Genomic DNA, 25050 nt, shown 5'->3' with positions numbered 1-25050 from the left:
CCTTAAAGCTATATATCTCGTCAGAATAATTTTGAAGTCTGCCCCAACTTTGTTGGGCATGGAATAGGATCTTACTTCCACGGCCATCCTGAAGTTTACCATCATGGTGAGTATATCCCTCTTTAACCTGTTTGTGGTCCTTGGTTTGTAGTATCTTGCATCCCGTTGCAAAGGTTCCAGCTAAAACAAACAACCAGGGGGTCAGTCTAAAAGGACAAGTCAAAACCTGGGTTTGTCATTTCCTTGAAATAATAGCTGCATCCTGATGGAAAGGCAATGGAAATTGTTTGTTTGTTTGTTTGTTTGTTTGGGGACAGGGAGATTTTTAGAAAGTGAGAAACCTGATATATATTATCCTAAGATCGCTTTTACTGTCCCCCCCCCATGCTGAGCAGTTATTTATCATTGCTAAGATAAATGATGTGATCTAGCACTGATAATCTTGCAACACAGCACATCTGGCTGTGAGCTCTAGGCTGCCATGCTCCCCTTTCTTTGGTCCTTGTGCTCGGGAAAGCAAAAGACACAATACAGGTAAGTGGAATAAGAGGTGAAGCCAGGTAGAGCAGAGGCAAAAGTGGGTATTCGTATACATATGCACACAGGCAGACAAGCATCCACATATACAGCAGGGGAAGGGAACACAGGTGTGCAGGAGCTGGCTAGCCAGAACAGCCCACATCTGGAGTAGGGCAGCACCCCACTGGGCCTTGCACAGCAACCTTTGCTACTCTGAAGATATTCACAGGGGGCTTTCTGCAGTGACCTAGTGGTGTTAGGTTTCATCCCAACCCACCCACAGACTTGCTGGAAGAAGAGAAGGGGCTAAAATTCAGCTCACCATCTTAGAACATACGATTCACACAATAAACATGGAACTGCTTTCAGTGTGTCTGAGCTCACAAGCTTTGTCACAAGGGATGGAGCAGGTCCAGAGTAGGTCATGCCTTCCTCCCTGAACTGCCTTTGAAAAGATTTAAGTGTGGTAGCGTAGGGGTTCCCAAAGTTGGGTCACCCAGGTGTTCTTGGAGAGCCGTTCTCAGAAGGCTTCACCATTATCTGAGCTGGCCAGGATTTCGGGGAGTTGCAGTCCAAGATTGCCCAAGGTTGGGAGCTCCTGTTGTAGAAGGAGGCTGTCTACAAAAGAGGCAGCTTTGTTTGAGTCTGCAAAAGAGCTTTTCAAAAGAGCTTTTACACGTAGTCACCACCGTCACCACCATCCCAGTGGGACAACAGGAAACGGCAACACCTTTGTTTTTCTAAAAGCTTTTTCAAGGTGTTTCAGCTTATGAAGATCAAGTGATCTACTCCTAATTATGCCCGCTCTATTTAACCAGCTATTGAAATCTTGTTGTTCTGCACCACAGTCTTTGCCTTCCTTTGGGGAGGGGGTGGGGGCTTGCTCTACAAAATGTTGTTTTTCCCCTTCATCGCCTTGCAAGGTGACAGCACAAAGGACTCCTAACGTCTGGGATGGAAAATTTATGGAATATGGATTTAGGCATGAAGCGGGGGGGGGGGCTTATGCCTTTTTATTCATCTTCATAATCCATAATCTATCACTCCTCCAAAGTAGGTTGCGGGTGGGCTTTCCGATTCCCACCTATCACACCAAATAGGCAAGAGAGGGAAGGTTTACTAACACACATTAATCGCCTGCTGATCACAGTAGGAATTGATTACTTTTTAAGGTGAAACAACCATGATTGGTGACAACATCCTTCTCCCCTCTGAGCTGCTGTGTTGCTTCCAATGCAATGATATTTAATGTAGACTATTTCCGTACTTAAATCATAATTATGTTGGGATGGCATATCCAATGGCTTATATACCTGTATGAATCAGTCCAAATGTCTAGTAACCGACTGGGTTCCACAAGGAAAGAATGCACCCTGTTCTGCCAGGGAGGATCTTTCCGTTCACATTACTGGAGCCTCATGGCATGGTGGTTAAATTGCAGCACTGTAGTTGATTCTCTGCTCATGACCTGAGTTTGATCCCAGTGGGTTCAGGTAGCTGGCTTGAGGTTGATGCAGCCTTCCATCCTTCTGAGGTCAGTAAATTTGATTATCCAGCTTACTGGGATGGTGGTGGCGGTGGTGACAACGTGTAGCCTGCATAAATTGTAAACGACCCAGAGAGTGCTTTAAGTGCTATTGAGCAATATATAAGCAGCACACTTTGCTTTACTGCTTCTACTGAAGTAAGGTGGTGCCTACCAAAATAGTGCATGTGAGAACAAAGTCCTGAGAAGCAGGAAAAGGCACCTTTCCGACAACAGTTGTCAGAAGCTTCCAGCTGTTTCGCCTGGCCATGCGGATAGGGGGGTTCTGGGATTATGTCCCCCCCCCAAAAAAATTGCATTATTCCCAGCTCTGCAACAACTCCACTGGATTTCAAACTTCCAGGCTGACATTGCAGATTTTTTTTCAGTCTAGTTGCTGCCTCTCTCAGACCTTCTTCTGGTTTCCGACTGCATCAGTATTCCTTGACAAATAGGTGGCCACATTTAGGACTCAGATCCTTTTCAGTGGCCCTTTCGGGTCAACAAGAACTGCTGTTTGATCAGCTTTTTTAGGTTAAAGATTATACAAGACTCACTGATTGCCAAGAGGGAGAAGGAGAGATCTTGCAGCACCAGCTCTTGTTTGGCTCTTTTGGGTGGGTGGGGGAACGACAGCTCATTTTCTCAAGTACACTTCACAGAGTCGCTGCCTTCTTGGAAAGCTTAGGCCAAACAGGACTTCTGTGTGCAAAGTCCAGTTAGAGCAGCCCAGTTAAAATCCACCCCAGTCAATGCCAGTGGAATCTTCTTGGGAGTAAATGAAGGGGAGTGAAGGGCTGTTTGTTGACTTGCTGCTACCCTTTCTGGAGAGGATGGCTATGGGCAGGAAGCCCTGGGTGGGTGCTTGGCCAGGCCCTGGCAGGGTTGGAGCAAGTGGGATCCAAAGCCCCAGCTTTCCTTTGACACGGACTGGCCTCTGCTTCCTTTGGCTTGCTTCCCTTTCACGTTGGAATGGGGCCATCACACCCTTGTGTACCAGCCACAATCATCCCTCCCTTATTTTTCAATCAGAAAATACCTTTCTGGGCCACTCATCCTTTCCCGCACATTTTTGTGCAGCCTGGCTTTGAAGTAAAGGGCTAGGACAAAAATGAGCATTGAGAAAAGAATCCAGAATGACCCCTTGAGTGTCCCTCTTGACCTCCCCCAAGAGGGGGAATCATCACTTTAGCATTTATATATAAAAACTTTTGTCGTTTAGTCATGTCCGACTCTTCGTGACCCCATGGACCAGAGCACGCCAGGCCCTCCTGTCTTCCACTGCCTCCCGGAGTTGGGTCAAATTCATGTTGGTTGCTTCGCAGACACTGTCCAGCCATCTCATCCTCTGCCGTCCCCTTCTCCTCTTGCCGTCACGCTTTCCTAACATCAAGGTCTTTTCCAAAGAGTCTTCTCTTCTCATGAGATGGTCAATCCCATTGATTAGGTCTCTCCCAGTAAAGATGCGGAGTAGGATTAGGGGTGATGGCACAAGCGTCCTCAGTGGTTGAAAAGTAGCGTATTTGTTACAACCCAAATTCAGAGTCCTGTCCTCCACCTTGGCTTCCTCTTTTAAAAACATCCTGCAGTTTTGATTTGAAAACCTAAGAACTTGAGTGCAAATTATCAGTTCCGCCACCTTGCCTTTTAAGTCATTCATTTTTAGTTAATTTTATATAGCTTTGTTTATGTGTGCCGTCCTTAATTTGTGTGTGTGGTGTGTTTTTTTTTGCTGTTATGTTTACTGTTTGTGCTTACTGTTTTCAATTGTTTGCTGTTATGTTGTGTTGTAAACTGCTCAGAGTGGCCTTGGCAGCCAGATGGGTGATATAAAAGTTTAAAAATAAATGAACGAATAAATAGGTGTTTCTCCGCTTCTCCTGCCCCCCCCCCCCGTTGCTGTAAAATCGGAAGGCTTTAAACGCTTTCCTTGGGGGGTGGGAAACGGGACCGGCTTCCTTCCCTGCTCCAGGGAGCCGCCGCGACTTGGAGGGCGAAGAAGCCTTCCCCCCCCCCCCCGGGGCCCGGAGGGACCCTTCGGAGAGAGTCACCTCTCGGGCAGCGGTGGGGTGGTGGTTGTTTGTTTAGCAACCGCTGGGCGCTCCCAAAACCTCCAGACGACCCTCGTCACGCTTTGCCCCCCCCCCCTCCTGGGGGAGGTCGGAGAAGCCCGGGGCGGCCCCCGTGTTTCTCTGTGTCGTTTCCTTTGCTAATTAAAGATAATAAATCTTTTCTGTTTTATTTTGCAGAGAATGACAGCGACCTACTAATGGAAGAGGGTATGGCATTCACCATAGGTAAGTTGTGGGGTTTTTTTGTACTGAAACGGGAGCAATACTGGTAGATCCTAACTAGGATCCCCCCCCCGAGCCCGACAATTTCATCCTAATAAAGATACTGTGCTACATCCAGTCCGTTACCATTTGAAAGTAATAGACGTTACTTTTAGAGGTAAAATAATCGACTTCACGGGGTTGTAGGTCGTTAAGCGGAGCCATCCGCTCAAGTCATCATCCTCCAGAGAGAGGGGGAGAGAAGGCGCCGACAGTTAACGCCGGCTGGGCGTTAGGCTTGGACTTTGGGTCCCGAGGTGAGCGGCGGGGCGGCCGTCGGGGCCCCCTCTTGCCCCGGGCGAGCGCCTTGCGGCGGCGGCGGCGGAAGAAGGAGCCCGTCAGCAGCAGCTCCTGCCTGCGAGATTGCACGCGCTCCATACCCAATCCTGGGAGCGCTTGTGAAGGGGTTGCGGCCGGGGGGGGGGGGAAGAGAGGGGGGGGGAGAGAAGAGGAAAAATGTATTCCTCGTTTACGGCGCGCCTAAATGGCGCGGCAATTAGAGGGAAATAAGAAAATTGTTGTTTTGCTGATTTAATGAACATTTTAAAGCCTGCTTTTTTTTTAAAAAAAAAAATTCAAATATTTTCCTCCTGTCTGCTGTTTTGGAGGCAAGTGGCTGGCGCTTTGGCTGTTATGATCCGTGGGGATCTTAATTAAAGCTTGATTAAAATGTCCTTCTTCAAGCCTTTAAAAACGAAGCGCCCAAGTTCACGCGCCAAGGCGGGCCGCTTCCTTCGCCGCCGCTGAGGAGCCGCTCCTCGTCCGCTCGTTCTCGGGGAGGCGCTCGGGGAAAACTGGGGAGCCCCCGGGGGGGGCGGAGGTGGGCCTCGGGGCGCTTGGCCGGGCCTGGCGGGGCTTCACGGCGTGTGTCCTCTCTTCTTTTGCTGTGGCAGAACCAATAATCATGGAAGGCTCTTCTGCGTTTAAAACCCTGGAGGACCGATGGACGGTGGTGTCCCTGGACAACAAAAGGTGCCTATTTCTCCTGCTGGGGTCGGGAGCCCTCCTTTTCGTTCATGTACTGTATATCTAATGGTCGAGCCCCTCGCCGATAGCAAGGGCGGGATCGATCTTGTTCCAGGGGCGTCGTCGTCGTCGTCGTTGTTGTTGTTGTTACTGCGCCTACTTCTGCTTCTCCTGCTTTCCCCCAAATATAAATCCAGGCATCTCTAGTGGCAGGGGATCACCTTTGCCCCCTTGCTAATTACCGCCTGTGTGTTTCAGGTCGGCTCAGTTCGAACATACCATCGTGATTACTTCAAGCGGGGCAGAAATCCTGACCCGCCTAGCCGAGGAAACTTAAGAAGCAGGGACGCGGCGTGGAGGATTTGGTGAGGATTCAGCCCGGAGGGAGGGACACCAGCTCGCTTCTGGTTCAGCCTGGAAGCAAGCGGAGAGGACGGGCGCGCCCGCGGCAGCAGGAGAGGCACCCTGAGCGACCGCCCTAAGCCTTGACTTATTACTGCTGGACATGCCCTTCCCGGAATGAACGGCACGGGTGTGAACTCTTGTCGAAGCAAGTCGCCTTGCAGAAGAATCTCTTGAGGAGGGAAGGGAGGGGTCGGGACAGAAGGGGAAAGAGCGCCCCACACCTTTCCCTTCCCGGAGACGATTCTGCTAGGCGAGGCTACACCGGACTTAGAGGAAATTGACACACTCAGAAAAAAAGGGGGGTCCCTTTTCTTTAAGAGTTGGGATGTTGATATGAATTCTCCCGCCGCCCTGTTTTATGTTTCCCTCTTTGTTTTTAATTTGCTTCCTTCAGCTTAATGCAAACCGTGTAACCCACTGAAATAATAATAATACCTCCTTGTCCTGAGTCCCTACAGTCCCCGTGCTGTGGGTGTGTGGAAAACTTAAACTCTGCGATCCACGTCTTCCAGGTTTTCGCTTCTTTTGTGTATGTGTGTGTTTGCAGCTTTTTACTTTTGGCATCTCTAGAGGTGTACCGCCTATCGCTAACAGAGGGAAAGAGAGGGATGTGTGTGAAAAACCTTTCCGAAGGTCTTTTTTTAAAAAAACAACAAATAAAACAGAACTTGCATCTTGTTCTTGTAAGTCGCTCCTTGTTCCTACGGCCTTTTCACCCTCTTCCTCGATCCATTGAGTTGTTTTCCAGTGCTTGACGTTAACTTTGTATGAGCGATTCATACATTGTTCCCAGATCCGTGCGCCACGTATTTGGGCTTTTATATATACATATATTTAAAAGCCCAAATATCAATACTGTATATACCTTATATAAACTTGTTGGTTGTTCTTTACGGCTATATTTTCCGCCTCTCCTCCCCCCCCCCCCCGCCACCTTGCTGACTTGAGGAAGACATCGCACGACGGCTTGTGGGGGGGCGCTTGTTTTTGAAGGGAAGCCTTCCTGATCCCAGATGGACAACAGCCTCAGCTCCTCCGCAAGAGGTTGCTTTTTTGGCTTGGGTCGGTTGGATGGGGGAGGCCTGGGGAGGATGGGGAGGCGGGAGTAGAGGGGGGGGGCTCTCATCTCATCTCCCCGACTAAGAATCAAATCTCCAGCTGCCCTAAATCCCAAGCCGAATCCTCAGGAGGACGGAAAGGTTTTTGATGATCTGCAATTAGGTGCTTCCTAATCACCGCTGCCTGAATGCGGGAAAGGAAGCATTTGAGATTCAAATCGGATTCAAAAAGGGGCTCTCTGGCGTCCGACTCCTCCTTTCTCTCCCCCACCCCAACTCCAGCTCGCCCGGAGCGCGTTGGCTGAAATCCCGTGGGAGACCGAAAGGGCCCCCCCTTCCCCCGAGAGGGGCTCCACGCTGCTTTCGCGGGACAATGGCCTTCCTAGTTCTACGGCGCGAGGGTGGGCGCGGAGGGGCCGGCGTGTGCCGGGGGGGGGGGGACGGATGGGGGTGGGAAGAGGTTGCTGGCGGCGGCACCGGCGGCAGGGACTGTTGGTTGATTCCTCCTGCAGTTCTGAAAACGGACAGTCTTTTTTTCCTGCAGGGGACGGGAAAGGAGAGAAGTATCTACATGTATCTCTTAAGATTGGAGGGGGAGCGGGAACTTTGGCAGGCGCCAGAAAGAGAGTGGAAACTCTGGGTCTCCTTCGGAGAGCTGAGAGGCCAAATCGATACCAGTCACGAATGGCCCGCAGAGGCAGGACAGGCAGCGAACGCCTCTGTGTCCCAAGGCAAGCGCCGGTGCAGTTTTAAGAACAGCCTGGCCTAGGCTTTCCCCTCAGGGCTATCGAGAAAAAGTCTCGTGGTACTTTGAAAATTTTGGTTTTGAGCGGTTTACAGTCCAGCTGCCACAAAGTTCTTTTCCTTGCGCTGGGACAGAAGAACAGGGCTACCCCTTGGGGAAAAGTCCTAGGATCGGTGCCCCCTTTCTCTGACGAAGAGTTCTGAGAAACTCGAAAGCTGGCACACTCGTGTTGCCTTTTGGTTGCTCTTAAATAAGGTATGAGCCAAACCGCTTTGTAGGTTCTGTTCTGACTGAAGAGCCAACACTGTTGTCTGCTTAACCACAAGAGTTTGACCTCTTTCTGGGTAAACTTGGTGGCTTCAAGGCGGCGATCTGCTGAACCTCCGCACTGAGAGAGTAACTGGCGAGGGCAAGCCTGCTCCCTAGGGTGCGGGGGAGGGAGCGCTCCTTCCCTTCCTGTGACTCGTGGAATGACCCACTCATCCTTGCCTGTAGAAAGGCTTCGGGGTTGGAATCGGGTTTAATTAACTTCCGAACGGAATGTTAAGAGGAAGGGCGGCGGTTGTTAAATATTCGTAAAAATAGTAAAAATACGAATAGGGAGAGGAGGCTGTAGTGTTCTACTAATCCGATTCCCAACTGCAAAATAAATGGGATGTACTTTCCAGCATCTCTCCCAGTCCTTTCTCTCCTGTACATACAGTGTCACAACCCAACCACTGCCTAGCACTTTTGCGACGCCAGCCTGTTCATATAAATCAATGGATGCAAGATAGCAACTTGGAAATCTTAGTCAACGGGTTAATAGGCCCGGGGGTGGGATCTCCCACCTGGGAGGTTCCGGATAATAACTTCGCCTAGATCCGGTCTTGTGCACAGGGCCACATTCAGAGTCATAACTCTTGGCACACGTGGTGGGAGGTACTGTACGTCCCCTTGCCACCCTGTGTGAAGTATCTGTGCAAAAAGTTCCTTTGACGTCTTTGTGGCTCTGTACACCAACCCTGTCAGGTAGGCCGCGATTTATTCTCACTGCACACCGTTAAACATGGCATGGCCGGTGGTCCGAACGGGGGTGAGCGGTCTTCCCTCCCCGAATTTCCGGACGAAGTGTCCTCCCTGTTTGGGCTACAAGACTAAGACCACACGGAGTCCATAGAGAGGTGGGGCGGGAACCACTCAAGCCCCCTTCCAGGTCAAAACCCCAAATCTCCACAGCCAGCTAGTCCCGATGACAAACGCACACACACACCTCGAGCGTCCGGCAACCAGCGGACATGACATACTCGCTAGGCGTAAGGAGGAGAAGCCGCCGTCCGAGCTCCCTGGTCTTCATCCTGCGGAGTCAACACGTTGAGAGTCGACTTCCACTTCAACACACGTGTCCAACCAGATGCTTCCGTTGCTACTTTGCTGGCCCTTCCAGGGGCGCTTCTCTCATTCGGCTGTTTGGGCGCTGGAGAACGTCGAGGGGGCTGAAGCCTCCAGGCCCGGTTAGAAACAGGCAAGAATCAAGAACAAACCAGAAACCCGGGGAGGGACGGGACGGGACGGGACGGGGGGGGAAACGCTCTACTGCATTTGGCACCAAATGTCGGGATTTGGCCCTCACCCCCAACCCACCAACCCCCTCATCCATCGCCTTCCTGCCCTGATCGGTGGCGGTGCTACGCTTTGGACTTCAGGCGGCGATCCTGCCCGTCGCTTCCTCTCCCCATGGACTCCAAACCACTTCTAGGACTTCCTTCCGAGTAGACTCGTGTAGGCTGGTGCTGCGCGACTGAGTTTCAGTGAGCATCTGCTTTCCCTGAGGGTTTCTCCTTCACCGCGTCCCCTCCCCAGGTTAATTTCATTAGGACGGCAGGATTTTTACCAACTGCTGTGGTAACAAGCTGTTTGCCTAGCAATTAGACCGAGGTGGTGGCATTTATGGTACACATTTATAATCCTAATTACAAAGGTGATTGCAGAAAGGTTGGGTGGCGGGGGGGGGGGCGTTGATAGGTTCTTGCTACAGTTTTGCTGTTCTGTGCATAGCGGACTAAAACCGGTTCCCGAGTTAAAGGAAGGCCTGACATTTTCTTCTTTCTCTCTCCCCCCCCCTCTTTCTTTCTAAAAAACACATACAGGAATAAGTTAGGGAGAAATAAAGTTCCAGGCAGCTTTCGGAGTGGAGCAGGCACCCCTCTTCCCCTCCCCCACCACGACAGTGTGCTTTATGCGCAGGTGCCCTCTAAGACGACGGTGGAGTTGGGCGTTTGAAGTCCGGCCCACACCAACCCTGTTCATGTCCAATTACCTGTCATGCCACTCCAGGCCAACCCTAAACAAGGGCTCTTATTCAGCTGCAGAAGTGCGATTCCCTCCCGCCATCCCCCGACCCCCACCCCTCCGAGTGTTTACTTAGAAGTCCCGTCGGATCGAATAGGAAAGGTTGCCCACACAGGTGCGTTTCATTTCCCCCTTGGATTGCAAAAGGGGCCGAAGCAACTCAAACCCAAGACGCTGCGGGTTAACGAGGTTTGTAGAGCGGCAGGCTTGGAGGCATAGAAAGCAAGGGCAGATGTTCTGCGTCCCCCCTCCCCCTAAACAATTGCGAGACTATGAACTTAAAGGAGTGATCGGTTTCACTAACAACCTCATAACCGAGTTCCAAACTGGAAATTAACAACGCAGTTCTATACACGTCTATTCAAAAAGAAGGTCCCCTCGGATACTTTGAGGCTTAGTCCCAGATAGGTGGGGGACGGGACTGCCGTTGTAAAGGTGCTGCTTCCAGCCCCTGTCCAAAGCAATAAGCTTAACTCCAGGGGAGAGGAAAGTTAATACAGTATGAAATGCATCCACTTTCGGAACACGGTTTACTCACTCTCTCTCTCTCTCTCTCTCTCTCTCACACACACACACACACACACACACAATGCAATGCATTTTGCCTCTGCCGCTCCCCCACCCACTGTGTCCCCCACCCTTCATCTCTAAATGAAGGATCTGTGAAAGCTCGGTTCATTCATTAATCCTTCTAAGGCTGCTCTCTCAACAAAGCTGTCTAGTGATTCACCTGAAACTCCTGCGATGCACTTGCACGTGGGAACGCACACACCCAGCCCACAAGGTTAGAACTTTTGATGGGGAGGGGGTCGTAATACACCTCTCCACGAAAACAGCCTCGCTTTGTTTACCCAACACGCCGCCGGGAGATGCTGGAATGGACTGAGCAGGCTTCCACCACAGCGAGAAATCAATCCGGATTACCCGGAAGCAGGACAAGAGGAGGAGTCCTCCTCATCAGACTCGGGCTTCTGTCAAACAAAAGTGTCTCCGGAAGTCCCGGGTCGGCTGCTCTGCCACCCTTTTCTCTCCTCTCAAAATCTTACAACTCATCCCGAACTTTCTTGCCGATCCTGGGCAGTTGGAGGACTTGCCGTGGCTCATCACCCGACAGGTTTTTCACGAAAAGTCTTGTGGCCCCTTAAAGACGCGCACCTTTCACGGGGCTTTCAGGTTTCCTGGATTAGAGCCCACAAAACTCGTGCCTTGCGAAGACGCGGGCTCCGCCCAAGGAAAAAAGTGTTCGTCTTTCAGGCGCAACAAGGCTCTTCGTTGGTTTGGCTGCAACACCCTAATGAAGCTCCTCTTTCCCGGAGCTTGAATAGAGTTGGTTTCTACAGGGGACTGGACCTCCCCACCCCCACTTCCCCTACCCCCCACCCGCTCGCTTCCTTTGTTGACGGTCACTTACGGGCTCCGGGTTTCCTGCGGACAGAAAGGGCCGGCTTCCAGGCGGCCTTGGCGGCGGGAGGAGGGCTGCCTTTTTCGAGCGGCGTTCAGATCTGGGACGGGCGGGGTGTCCGAAGCAAGTCTCTTAATAACCCTCGGAAGAAGGTCGGACGGCTGGATCAGTGTCGGCACCCCGAAAGCGTTTAAGCCGAAAGGGGGGGTGTGATGGGGAGGGGGCTGGCTCGGATCGCCGTGATTTCTGTCCACCCGGCTCCCCCCGCGCCCCCCCCAAAGCCCTCCCCAGCAATCCGGAGCCAAGCAAACTGCTCGCAGGCGCTGGGAAATGAGCGAGTCCGGGCAGACGAGCGAGCGAGCCGAGAGGGGAGGCCTCCCCGCTAATATCTGCAACGCCATCAGCAAAGTAATTTGTGTTGAATGTTCATTTTTTTATTGGTGTTCTCCCCTGTGCCAAAACGTGTGCTTGATTACAGAGATTGGGTTCTGCGCGCGCCCTCGACACACATCGAGGTGTAACCGAGGAAGCGGGGAGGGGGCGGTTCAGCCCCAGGCCAAAGCCCGGAGGAGAGGGGGCGAGACTATCCGCACCCCCCCACACACAGACGCATTTATATATTTATAGATGTGTGGGGGGGTGGGAGGGGAGGGAGGGTGGCGCGCGCACACGCACGGAGAGGGGGCGCCTTCCCCAGGCTGTTTAAACGCCGGCAAAGGCGGCGTGCGTCGCTATTAGCGTTAAATATATGGCTAATTATGCATCAGTGTTATGCTAATAGGGCCGCCTTCAGCTGTGGATCAGAGCACTTGAGACTAGCATTTAATCAAATGAATCAGTAACTAATACAGCTGCACGTGTGAACTTTCCGCAAGATCAGACCCCTCCCCCTCCCCTGCCTCGCCGTCCGGCTTCTTCTCTCTCTCTCTCTCACACACACACAAACGACAAAATGACGGAGGAATAATTAGCCGCCGCTCCCTAATTATGAGACGCCGGAAAGTCATTTGGGACCGAGCCCGGAAGGCCTGATGGTGCCGGAGCTCCAAAATCCCTGACCGCCAACCTTGCGATGGGAGCCGGTTGAGAGAGGAGGCCTTGGGGGTCAAATACGAATCCCAAGCTGCAGGAAGAGGAAGGCGGTGGCGGGGGGGGGGGGGAGAGAGGAAGGGAGACGCTTTGTGGGAAGAGGCACAGGCCACCATAGGGTCACTTGAGCGCCCTCGGGGCGGGGGGGATGTGCGGCTTCGGGTCTGGCGTGGACGGGAGACAGGCGCTGCTCTGTGGCTTCCTCACAGGAAGAAGGAGCGCCCCAAAGCTAACCCTAACCCTGCCTGTCCTGGAAAGGGATCCCTCCACGACCACCACACAGGCACACGCAAGCAACTGCCCCTCCCCCTTCCGACCATGATCTTGTTTCGAAAAAAGGCCACGAAGAGCTCTCGTTCACCGGTTCTGTAGAGAGAAGAGGCCCGGCAAAGTCCCCGAAGGCACACAGCAGCCTTCCTCGGCTATTAAGGATGCTCTTTCCTAGCACCTACCATCCGGGCAGGCGGTAGTCCGAAAATGAAGCCGGAAGGACGGACCATCTCAGGGTTCCCTTTCGCTCCTGAGGCCAGGAGACCCTCTTTCATCACTCGGTGAAAGCGCATAAAATTGAATACAAAAAGTTGCCTGCGAAAACTCAAGGGGCAACTCATCCGCATCAGATTAATTTTAAAAGGGGTCCCAAGACAGCAAAGGCCTAAACTCAGCCGCTGAAATTCTACGTGCTTTTCTTGTTGTCCCGTGAAGAATTCTGTCAAACCCTCGAGTTTGCCCACAGAATTTGACCAAAACATTAATCTAAAGAAACGCGCCCTCGAAGAAGAGGGTTTCTAGGGTTATCAGGTCAACTTTTTACATTTTGCTCAGCTTTGTTCTGAATCCAAGCTGCCGGAATCCTTGGTCCATTAAAGATCACCCCAGTCCTCCGCACTTTTTGGTGTTACACCGGCAGCAAAGGTCAGCCCTGCCCTGCTGTGAGGAAACGAACGAACCCCCTTGCCCCTTTTTGTTGTACCATGTAAATAACTGTTCACCTACACATGGAAGCGCCTCCGAGGATGCAACGCACTGCGCCGTTTCCCAAATTCTCCCAACTTTCTAGGGACAAACTGCGCGCCGGCTTGTTTGATGAGGAGCCCCCACGGAAGAGCAGAGGTGCGATGGTGTGGGTTGGGACCCTTCACCCAAACCAGTCTTCGATTTCCACGACCCCTCGACCCCAAACCCGCTCCCAGATTTCACGCCTACATTGTGGATTGAGAACCACCTGGATCGTTACTTAAGTTGTAAGAAGCAGAAAGGGACCCATCCGTAGTTTCCGCCTTGGACGCGAGCGATCGGAGTAGACGCTCTCTCCAAGAAGGCAAGGAGGCCGGGGGAGGGCGAGGGGGGGGTTGGTGTCTTTGGGGTGGGGGAAGGGCGGCCAATGGGTCTCCTTCCCCTCCATCCGTGTCGCTTGCTCTCATCTGACACTGATGGCCAGTCCCTAGCGATATCCGCGGGATTAGAAGTACAGTAAAGGGGAGTGAAGAAGGCCTGGGGGGGGGGGAGCCCTCCTCGGATGCTCGGATCCCTCCCCTCCGCCTTCCGCCCGGCTTCTCGTGTGTGCACCTTTCTCCTCTCCCTCCCTCCTTTCCTCCCCTTCGTCGTGGCTGGAAGGGGGGGGGCGGCGGCGGTGGCCGGAGGCGACTCTTGGCGGCGGCGGCCGCTCCTCCTCGGCCCCGGCCAAGTCCAGCCGCTCTCCTCGGCGTCTCTCGCGCTCGCCCGGGTCCAGGCGGCGTCGCCCCCCGAAAAGCGTCTCCGGCCAATCGCGAGCGATTATGCCAGACGGCGGGCCAATCAGCTCGCCGGGCTCATGCATATTCATAGCTTTTGGCTGAGTCAAAGCTTTTAGGCGAGTTTGTCTAGATCTCCAGCATCCATGCCGGAGACTTTTTCCAAAGCGACAAACTCCATTTTTTCTTATGAATGGAAAGTGAAAAGCCCCGGCGGGCCTCTGAAATTGGGTCTTGAGAAAGCGAGGGAGAGGGGAGAGCCCCCCCCCCGCACAAAGGCAAGCTGAAGGAAGAGAGAAAGAGTGAGTGAGTGAGAGAGAGAGAGAGAGAGAGAGATTGCGGGAGCTGGCGAGGCACCCAAGGCAGCGGCGAGCAATGACCATGACCACCATGCCAGAGAGCCTAAGTAGCCCGGTCTCCGGCAAGGCCGTCTTTATGGAGTTCGGGCCGCCCGGGCAGCAAATGCCTCCCTCGCCCATGTCCCACGGACACTATTCCATGCACTGTTTACACTCGGCCGGCCACTCGCAGCCGGACGCCTCCTCCTACAGCACGGCTTCGTCTTTCTCCAGACCGCTGGGCTACCCTTATGTCAACTCGGTCGGCAGCCACGCGGCCAACCCTTACATGAGCTCGGTGCAGTCCTACCCCAACAGCACCAGCTTGGCTCAGACCCGGTTAGAGGAGACAGGTACGTGCCGCTTGACTGCAGGAAGGGAGGGAGGGTGGGAGGGAGGAAGGGAGGCGGGGAGGGAAGGGAAGGGAAGGAGGGGAGCTGGGTTATGTGGGGAGGGGGGGAAGGAAGGAAGGAAGGAAGGAAGGAAGGAAGGAAGGAAGGAAGGAAGGAAGGAAGGAAGGAAGGAAGGAAGGAAGGAAGGCGGGCGGGTGAGAAGAGGGCCGCAAGGAAACCTCTTCCCCCCCCCCAAAAAAAAACCCCAATGATAATAACGAAAATAATAATGGTGATGCACAAAAATGCTGCAGGGCGCGGGGAAAGGCAATCCGAAATAAAAACAAACGGCCGTATCAAAAGACAGCCGGCTGCCCTCCCCTCTACCCCGCCGAGAGAGCGGGCAAATTCCTCCAGCCAAACCTCCTGCAAGTTCTCTGGAGTTTGCACACAAAGCCACGCCATGCCCGGCTGGGAAAACCCAGAAAGAATCTCTCTCTTCCTCCCCCCCCCCCAGATGTGCGCCTATTAGGCGCGGCAATTATTTATTGCGTAGGGCTATAAACAATGTATGCAATTAAGGATAATTAAACCTAAAGTGCCGCCGCCTGTAAAAATAGCAAAGTTTTTTCCCCGTTTCCCCTCGGGCGATGTGGATGGAGCTTCGGGAGTGGCAGCCACGCTCGCTTGATCGCTTCTAAACCCGAGCAGCGGCCGAACTCGGAGGGCTCTGGCGATGGTGAGCGGTGAGGACCACCACCATCAGCAGCAGCAGCAGCAGGAGGAGGAGAAGGACGATCACGAAGGGGCCTCCTTGGCTTTGCTCTTCTTGGGGCCTTTCCAAGGCGAACGGGTTTCTTGGGACAATACTCTGCAATCCAGTGGTTACTGTTTTGCGGCCGCCGCCCTCTTCAACTGGGCCACACACTCCAAGGGAGCCCCAGCGATCTCGCGGGCCAACCATCTCGGCCCACCTTTACTCACTTTGGGTCGCTTCTTGCAGGGGCCGAGACGGAGAAAAGCACTGTGGTGGAAGGCGGGGAAGTGCGCTTCAACGGCAAAGGGAAAAAAATCCGGAAACCTCGGACGATCTACTCCAGTTTGCAGCTTCAGGCGTTGAACCGGCGGTTCCAGCAGACCCAGTACCTGGCTTTGCCCGAAAGAGCTGAGCTCGCCGCCTCCTTGGGACTCACCCAGACTCAGGTAAGAGCAGCAGCAGCAGCAGCAGCAGCTACGGATCATTCGCCCTTAGGCACACAGATGCGACCCCCGCCCCGGTCCGGCCTCTGGTGCCCTGGGCATCTTCCGGGCCTCGCTTTCTCCCCGGGCCCTTCCTGGATCAGCTCTGCAGAAAGGCCCTCTTGGAGAATCCACGCGGGCCGGGCGTGTGTGCGTGTGCGCGCCCGCGCAAGACCCAGAGAGACAGGGCACGGCCGGACTCACAGAACAAAAGGACCTGGGGCGCGTCCAGGCGCTTTCCCTCTTCACTTCGCCGCCGCCGCACCATTTCTGCCCTCCAATAGTTGGGGAAATTCCCTCTTTTTTAAAAAAAATGGCTTGAATTTTTAGGATTACCTTGATTTTAAAAATACCAAGTGGATGAAGAGTTGGTTGGCGCGCCCATTTTAAAACGCAAGCATCTGCTCCATGAGAGTTATTTATTCCCACTGCTCCGTCCTTTGCCTGATTTGCCCTCCAGTCCAACCAAATAAAACTCTTCCGCACCATAAAAATGCGCGCAGGAGATGCTTTGTGGGCGAAAGGTCTCTTTGTTTTGTTTTGTTTTGTTCCTGCAAAGGTTTCGGTTGTTGCGCAGCCGGGATCTTGAAGGATCAAAAGGCAGAATCAGGCGGACGTAATTTTTGGCAAAGGGAAGGACCGTCCCCGTTCCCACGAAATCATATAGGAACGCGAGGGCGTCCACTTAGCCAACGACCACTAAATCCTCATCCCATTCATTCTTTGGCGTGTGTTTTTTCAGAAAGGCAGGCAGGAGGAATGTCCCAAACGCTAAAATTGTCTGGCACCACCGAAGTCCCTTTAAAGAAAACATTTCACTCGTGTTTGGGCTCTCCCCCCCCCCCGAATCCGACAAACCCTATGTAGAACGTGGGAAACCCTAGGGACAGACTTGGGAGTAAAACGGTCCAGGGTTTCACCGAGCGCCTGTGAAAACTTGGAGATCGCGGCGAGATGAGATTCTTGGCCTATCTTTTTTAAATCAGTGGCGTTTAGAACTGAAACGCACAGGCCAGCTTTCTTGCTCAGACCAGGGCGCTTCCCTCTAAGGATCCAAGGGTGGGTTTATTTTGGTAGGAACTTTTTCCTCCTTAAAGATCTTTGTAAAAGAGGCGGTAGTGGAGAAAGGAATTCCGCTTTACTGTTCAGCGATCCCCACCGCTCTCTAACCGAGTGCGCCTCGGTTCCCACAGGTTTAGCCCCCTGCGCCCAAGGGGGCGATTTGTATCAATCACGGGTCCTTCCTCGGGGTCACCCCGCCGAGAGCCGCCTGGCCACCTTGGGACTGGGATACCGTATTTCTCCGGGCAGAGGCCCCCTTTCCGCCCGGGGATTGGAAAAGGCCCCCGGCATGAGCGCCCCTGCTCCCCCCGAGAGAAGGGTCTTGCCTGCTAGCCTCGGCCCCCTCCCCCGCCCCACGTCTGTTGTTGTGCGTGTCTCGCATGTTTTGTCTCTCTCTCTCTCTCTCCCGGGGAAACAGGTCAAGATCTGGTTCCAGAACAAGCGCTCCAAATTCAAGAAGCTGATGAAGCAAGGCGGGGCGGCTTTGGAGACCAGCGCGCTGGCCAACGGGGGCCGATCCCTCTCGGGCAGCTCGCCGCCGGTCTGGAACGCCGCCTCGTCGTCGGGTAAGAGCTCCGCCGGCACCCCGGGCACTTACATCCCCAGCTACACGTCGTGGTACCCCTCGGCCCACCAGGAGACTATGCAGCAGCCGCAGCTCATGTGACGGGCCCGGGCTGGCGGCTCGGCTCGGCTCCGCTCGGTTCGGGGGCGCCCCCCCGCCTGGGCTTTCCTTTTCCTTTGGGGTTCCCTTCGGGGCCTTTTGTTCGCTCGTTTGCTTCGGAAGCGCGCCTCTGAGCCGGCCAAGCCCGCCGCCCGCCCCCCTTGTAACGTCGAAGACAAATCCTGCAGCCACAGAAGCCCCCCGCGCCCCCACCCCGACCTGGGGGCTTGGCAAAGGGGCAAGGGGGCAAGGGCGCCCGCCGAGGGGATCCCCGCCGCCCCCCCCCCACCCAGCGCGGAGCCAGAGCTGGCGGCAACAAAGAAAAGAGCCGAAGGCCAGGCGGTCGGGCGGCCTCTCGCCGGCTCGCTCTCTCCCAACAGCCACCCGCCCGCCCCACCTCCTCTCTGGGCCCGACGGACGGCGCGGGCGAGGGAGGCGCGGAAGCTCCGCAGCGCCCAGCCCGAGAGCACAAGCCGGCACAGATGCGAGGCGGGCCGGTTCCCAGCGCGGACAGCTGGCGCGGTCGCCCCCCGATTACCCGGAGAGCAGCCGGACAACAGCCGGACAGCAGCCGCCGCCGCCACCACCTCCAAACTGGCCCTTCGGCTTGGTTGGACAATCGGGGTGGGTGGGTGGTGGGGGGGTGGGGGAGAGATGTCTTGTACAAGGGGGGGGGCAAAGAAAAGGAAAGCAGTGGTCCTTTCTCTTGTCTGTCTCTCTGTCGTGTCCGTCCCGATGAAATGTAGGTCATCTCCCCCTCCCCGCCCCGAGTTCCACTCATCTGGCTTCCGAAAAAGAAAAACAAACCTTTTCTTTCTTTCTTGCCTTCCTTCCTCCCCGGTCCCTCCCCCCCCCCGCCCCCGCCAACCGTGTTTGTTGTAGTCCTCGGTGTATTTTTTTTTTTGATCGAAGGGGAAAGGGGGTGTCTTTTTTTAAATTATTGTTATTGTTATTATTTATTGACTACCACTATGAAAGTCCTTAAAATATTTTTTAAAAAAATAAACTGACGGGCAGATCTGTTTTGCAGAAGTGACGCTGTTTTCACGCCGTCTGTTTCTCACGAACTTGGGGAAGAGGTTAAGAAGAGTGTTTTCGTTTTAATCCGTTCACTGGGACATTCGCTCACGTCTTTTGGGAATCTGTGGAAAAGGAACGGAATCCCTTGGCACTGGGATCCGAGAGGAAACACACGCACTGAGATAACACATCTTCTCCTTCCCTCCAACCCAAGTCTGGGGGGGGGGGGGCGGTCCTAGGAATAAGCCCCGTTGAAACTCGATGGCCTTTAAGTTGTTAGTGTTATTTGAGTTAATAGGGAGCGGGGAGACAGGAAGGAAGAAAACCACCTACTGTAGCTTACTTTGGAGCAAGGATTACGGAAAAGTCAGTATCTCTAATGAAGCATCAGTCTCCTTTTAAATTAGGATAAGGGAAGAAACAAGATGCCAATAGGGCTTGTTGCGGCTTCAAAATCCTTAAGGAAAAAAAAACTCACCCCCTTCCTTAAAACCGCCAAGGTGAAGCACTCTCGCACCTGTATTCTCAAGTTGAGTTTTGTGTCGCTAGTTTGAACGTACTTTCCTAGTTAGTTCATAATAATGTTCTGTAAACACAGCGCGCACATTTTTTGGTTTTGTTTTTAGTTGTTTGGGGCCGCTTCTTTCCCTTACTCCCTCTTCCATATTTAACTGAGTGTGGCAGTAATACTGTACACGAAACCTTGTGAAAATTGAGAGTAGTGTCGATTTTGTGCGAGCATCAAAAAGAGCAAAAATCCTCGCAAGATGGGATAACCGGAGTTCTGCTACAGTTTCAGTGTCATGGATGTCAAATGGTAGTTCCGTACTGAAAATTTTAATAGCTTTGAATTTTTATGGGGAGGGCACACAAAACAATCCAAAGGGCTCTTTTATCTAGGCTTCCTGCCCCCCTCCCGACACTCGGCAAAAGCTTGTACATAGTTTATTACAAAAAAAATTTTCTGAGAGAGAGAGAGAGAGACAGTAAAACTATGGGTTGGGAGGAAAAAGGAAGGGAGAAAATGGCCATGCACGTGTTATGTTTTCTAGCTAGGATCCGTAGGGAAAAGGTCGATCCGTGTTTGGGTTAGGGTTAGAGCATGAAAAAAGATGCTGGGTCGCTCTTGAAAATGGGACCGAGTCTGATCTGAGCGGTGACCTTTTAACTTGAGGTTGGTGGAGGGATCAGATGAACAACCGCGCGATCTTTCATCTTTGCTGTCTAGCGGGCTTTGAAATTAAGCAAAAGGGAGCGTGGGGCGCCTGCCAGTTCGCTCCTGTCGATTGAGATATGGGAGGGATTCCGACAGGAAACAAACATATTTGATGGCAAATCCTGAGAAAACAAGCATCACCAGACTACAGAAGCGCGGGGAATATTTAGCTTTGGGAATGTCAGAATGACTGGGAGAGACCTGAATTAAGAAACCTGATGTTCTGTAGAGAGAGAAAGAATGAGGAAGGTTAGGCGACAAAGGACGATTCTCAATCTCTACCCTTTGACAGAAGCGAAGTCCGTGGTGGTTATGATAAGCTGCTCTCGGCAGTCCAAGCGAAAATAAATAAAATCAAAAGCCATAATCTAATCTCCGTAAAAATCTAGGCCCGTGAAACTTCCCCTGCAATCTTGGTTTGTGTGTATTTATGGTAAATCCCAGGCGGGTGATCCTAAGGAGGGCTACTCAGAAGTGCGACCGTCGTTGAGTTCAATGGGGCTTACATCCAGGTAACCGTGGATGTGATTGACCAGTGAGACCCGAAATACAAGGGAGGTCAGACCGAGACAGTTTGCTGGAATATAGGTGAGCACAGACGAGGGGGAGAAATCCTGCGCGATCGGCTGGTTTAATGTTTTTTTCGTTTCTTTTTTTTCCTCCCTCCCCCAAAGTAACAAAGTAACATCTCAGACATGGTTCTAGATTAAAGAACGAGTGTGCCTGTGAATACAGAATCAGCCCAAACATTTGCGCTCCGCACTAAAGCCAAGCCACAAAGTCAGTTCGCCCAGCATCCTACGCCCGACGTCTAGCATCTTTCCCAAGCAACCGAAGTTCGCCGCGAAGGGCTGGTTGTTGTTGTTGTTTAATGGATACACATTCCGGAGGCAGAAAACCGGCCCGATTTACCGCAAGTCACTCAGATCTACTGGTGGTGCCTTCCACTCCCCGCCCCAGCGCTACAGAAAACTCCACCATCCCCGGTGCCCTTCTGCTTCTTTTTCTTTGTAAAAGGGAAAGGGAGGTAGCGCTTCAGCAAGAAAGGAGAACCAAAGAAGGCCTCCTGCACGAGGGAAGAGGGCGCAAATGTGGACGTTGCTGGGGAGAGGGTGTGTGCAGAGGAAGAGGAGAGCAAGGCCACTTTAAAGTCTACACCGTGGGATCCTTCGGGATTTGAAACAGGTAGAAATCCCGAGGTTTCCCCGTTACCCAGAGCAGTGTGGCTGCAGCGGTTGCGCGCCAGATGCGTTTGGGCCCTGAGGGCACAGCCCGTGGGTCTTCTCGAGGACCTCCTGGGCCGGCGATGCTTCTTCGCAACTCCCCAAGGCCGAAGACCCGCCGCCTGGCCCTGCCTCCTGCCTCCTGCCCGGTTGCGTCAAAGTTCAGCCTTTCTGGGAGGGAGGCGACTGTCTGCCACACATATTTCCAGCCCGAAAAGATGATGCCTCCCCCCTCACCGATGCAGATCCAAGCTAGGACGGGCTCCACGGGGAAGTCACCCTTTTGCCTAAGAAAGGAAGCTGCCCCGATGTGCTTGGACAAGGCCTTCTCCTTAGCAAGGGACTGGTTTGGGGGCGGGGGGGGGGGGAAGGAACAGGGCCCGGGGCAGGCAGAGCTAGTAGGTCCACAACCGGAAGATGTGGGCGTTGGGAGGAAAAGAGAACAACTGAGAAAGTTGAGGGGGCGGGGGGGCACTCGGACTTAGGGTTTGGAAAACCGGCATTGTATAGCTTCGTTTCACGATCTTCACCAGCGGGCGGTCTTTGGGGGGGTGGGGGTAGGGAGAGCAGAAGGAAGAGGAAGCTGGAGGGAGCCTTGGAGTCTTCGCCTGTTATTTGGAAAGCTCTTTGCGGATCAAAGCGCCACCGCTTTGGCGAGGTCAGGATTTGTGGCTTGGAGGAGAAGGGGGGGGAGTTTCCTTCCTTCCTTCCTTCCTTCCTTCCTTCCTTCCTTCCTTCCTTCCTTCCTTCCTTCCTTCCTTCCTTCCTTCCTTCCTTCCTTCCTTCCTTCCTTCCTTAACACAAACGATAATATTTCCCAGGGAAATTGCCAGCGTTCGGAAGGGCAGGATGAGCCCTTAGCGCATCCCTATTACAGATGCGATTAATCCTGATAACCCCAAAAATTATTTTCCAGGGTTAAGTAGATGAAGAGAAGACCCTGAGCATATGGCCTGTTCTATTTTCTCCTTCTCCTTCTTCTCCTTCTCCTTTGCCTAAAAGTTATGCCTGCTTAGGAACATTCAGCATGGAAAAAAAGGAAGAAGCAGTGGTAGAAAAGAGAAGAGGGAGAGAGGGATCCCAGGGCCTCAGCGTGCCCGTTTCCCTTGCGAGCTCAGCTTTGCTGCAGATTTGCTCAGCCGGCGGGCGGCTGCGGCGCCCCCCCCCCCCCCATTTTCTTTTCTTTTCTTCTTCCTCCAGAGTGAGGTTGGTGTATCCGCTCGTACATTCCCTCTGGGGTGAGTGGGTGGGAAGAAGACTCGGGTGGGGGGAGATGGGGGAGGAGGCAAAAGTGGGTGTGTGTCGGGGAGGGGATTTCCGGAAGGCTGCTGCAGGAGGAAGCGAATGATAAATTGTATCGATTTTTGTTTTGACACGCACCCATTTTTCAATTCTGGGCGATGAGTGATCAAATGATGCGGCCCTCCGGCTAATGTACTTGCGGGCGAAGGAGATGAAGAGAAAGCAAGAGGGAGAGAGGGAGAGAAGGCACCATGGTGTGCGTGCGTCGGCGCGGGTGGGGAGCGAGGACCGAGTCAGGGGAGCAGCAGGTCTGGAGGGGAGAAGCGAGGCGGGCCGTGAGAGAATCCCAGCCTCCCGGGTTCCCTGGGGACGAAAGAGGAAAGAGGGAGCTTGCCCGAAGCGATTTCCTGGAATCTCCGCGGCTGGTTGACCCTTTTCCCAAGAGAAAAGACGAATCTGGCTGGCAACCGGTGGTTAACCGAGATTCTGTACCACAAGTGCCAGAGGCCAGCTCTGCTCATCGGAGAGAGACAGGGAGACACAGAGGGAGCCTGAAATCCCGTTGAGCAGCCTTCTCCTTGAAAGGTTGCAGAGTGGACGTTGAGGTCTATCTAGCTGACGTTTTGTCCGTCTTTCTTTCTTTCTTTCTTTCTTTCTTTCTTTCTTTCTTTCTTTCTTTCTTTCTTTCTTTCTTTCTTTCTTTCTTTCTTTCTTTCTTTCTTTCTTTCTTTCTTTCTTTCTTTGCCATAACTACTGGTCAAGCAATGCTCAGGGTGGAAGGCTCGGAAAGGTTTGGGCTTCCCTTAATTCAATCAAGTCTTGCCAACCCGGCCAAATGGAGAAATTATTAGTTTTCTCCCGATGAAGGCGGGCTTCAGTTAACGCCTATTATAACGGTACTATTTGCAAATGTTAATCTCACCGCAGACCTAATTAATTCTGCCTTGTCCCTGACAAGTAGTTCATCAAATATCTGATTCGAAGATGTTCATAATGAGGATATTAATTAAACTCTGAATCATCCAAAGGGGCTTCTATTGAAACAATACCTCATTACAATGATTAAAAACTGATTTCGAATATTACGCCTTTCCCACAGTTGTCTCTCGGCAAAACCACAACCCTACCGAATAAATCCGTCAATAGCAAGATGCAATTTAGGGACAGGGATTTTCTCCCCCTTTCTTTGCATGGTGGGGGGGCGCCTGCCCCCCATTTCCCAACACTTCTGCAATAGGTTGCATACAGCTTAATGATAATCAGAATGACTCTTTTTCTGCTAAAAAAGACCGCAAAGTGCGCGTACAGCTGCAAAACCCAAGAGGGTCAGCATCATTTCACTGTATTCTCTTCTTGATTACAAGCCGAGCCCATCAAACACAACATAATTACAGTAATTTCAGGTTTATTTATTCTAATGCAGTTTCCCCATCTCTCTGGTAATTATGAGCAATTTTTTCGCCCAGGGAATCTTTTTGCATTAACAAAAGAGATAACGCACTGAAAGCCAAATTTGCTGTACATTGAGCATAGGGAAGAAGGGAGGAGAGAGAGCGAGAGAAAGAGAGGGAGAAAGAAATAAAATAGGTACGAGTTGCCATCTCTCCTCCCCCCCCGCGCAATTCTCTCTACATTGGAGCGCCGCAAATTGCTTGCAGGTGTAGGGAGCAGGGAAGCTGTCAAAAGGAAGGAGGCTTCCAAATTAGCAAATGCACAATGTTGAAGTAATGAAGACAGACTTAGCAAAATTGCCAAACAACAGATACTTCTTTAATATGTCCTATCAAAGAGAGAGAGAGAGAGAGAGAGAGAGAGAGAGAGAAATAAAGAAAAAGAAAAGGGGGGAAAAAGAGAGAGAAAAGGTAGATTCAGCTCGCCCTCCCCTTTCTTAACCCCATCAATAGTTTGGGAGGCGTTGGTCTCCCACAGCCAAGCCCAGCTGCATCCCTGCATTTTGAAATGCCTAAAAATATAATATTCCCGACCAGATGACACCCGTCTGTCTTTTCTTTCTTTTCCTCTCCCGACCCAGTTCCCTGCTCGCATATTCCAAACGAAATGGACTGTTCTCTCACCACCACTTTGTGTTTCGTGGGTGCATGCGTGTGTTGAAATGGGATTGTGTGTCTCTCCCCCCATCCCCTCACCCCACCCCATCCACCCGGTCAGTCTATCCACACTGGTGTCACATGCAACCCACCCGTGGCGCCCTAGGCGCGCACATCCATGTAGGCGCATCCACAGAGTCCAGCAGCTTCCCTCCCCGTCTTTTTCTCTTAAAGCTCAGCTCGGCTAAAATTACAAAACAAAGCTCTTTAAATCACTAACGGAGATCAAAGCAAAGAGTTAGAGCAATCACAGCTCCAGTGGGACCCCTGGTTTCTACAGCTTTCTTCGCACTTCTCAACTTTAAATCCTCTCGTCCCCCCCACCAACAAAATCAGGTATCGGGGGGGGGGGGCGAAAGGGGGCAGGCCAATTGGAAAAAGAGTTAACCCCCCACCCACCCACACCTCCCAGATCCGCAATACTAGCTTGTCCGCTTCACACAGGGCGGGTGTAGACGCCCACAGTCGCTTTCTTTCCGCATTGTGGATAGCTTAGTCTC

General features: G+C 52.7%; 2 protein-coding genes across 3 annotated transcripts in view; both read left to right on the top strand.

Annotated features, from left to right (window-relative positions):
- METAP1D (methionyl aminopeptidase type 1D, mitochondrial) overlaps nt 1-5821 on the top strand; it is a 96379-nt gene extending 90558 nt beyond the window's left edge. For both annotated transcript variants that reach the window (XM_072980030.2, XM_072980046.2), the window contains 4 exons: nt 9-106; nt 4294-4341; nt 5271-5349; nt 5602-5821. In XM_072980030.2, coding sequence (XP_072836131.2) covers nt 9-106; nt 4294-4341; nt 5271-5349; nt 5602-5680 — 304 coding nt within the window. In that variant the 3' untranslated portion in view covers nt 5681-5821. The remainder of the gene's footprint in view (nt 1-8; nt 107-4293; nt 4342-5270; nt 5350-5601) is intronic.
- Nucleotides 5822-13894: 8073 nt separating this feature from the next.
- Nucleotides 13895-18777, top strand: DLX1 (distal-less homeobox 1). Its single transcript, XM_020806696.3, has 3 exons — nt 13895-14797; nt 15780-15979; nt 17496-18777. Exons 1-3 carry the CDS (start codon nt 14482-14484, stop codon nt 17742-17744), a joined length of 765 nt encoding a protein of 254 aa, XP_020662355.1. The 5' UTR covers nt 13895-14481; the 3' UTR covers nt 17745-18777.
- The last annotated feature ends 6273 nt before the right edge of the window (nt 18778-25050 follow it).

The sequence above is a fragment of the Pogona vitticeps genome, chromosome 1, assembly GCF_051106095.1.
Source record: "Pogona vitticeps strain Pit_001003342236 chromosome 1, PviZW2.1, whole genome shotgun sequence".
In the NCBI taxonomy this organism is placed as follows: domain Eukaryota; kingdom Metazoa; phylum Chordata; class Lepidosauria; order Squamata; family Agamidae; genus Pogona; species Pogona vitticeps.
This window is presented reverse-complemented; position numbering and strand designations above follow the sequence as displayed.

Coding starts and splice junctions, on each gene's coding strand:
- DLX1 (XM_020806696.3), top strand. CDS start 14,482: ATGACCATGACCACCATGCCAGAGAGCCTAAGTAGCCCGGTCTCCGGC. Junction 14,798..15,779: donor GACCCGGTTAGAGGAGACAG/GTACGTGCCGCT, acceptor CGCTTCTTGCAG/GGGCCGAGACGGAGAAAAGC. Junction 15,980..17,495: donor TGGGACTCACCCAGACTCAG/GTAAGAGCAGCA, acceptor CCGGGGAAACAG/GTCAAGATCTGGTTCCAGAA.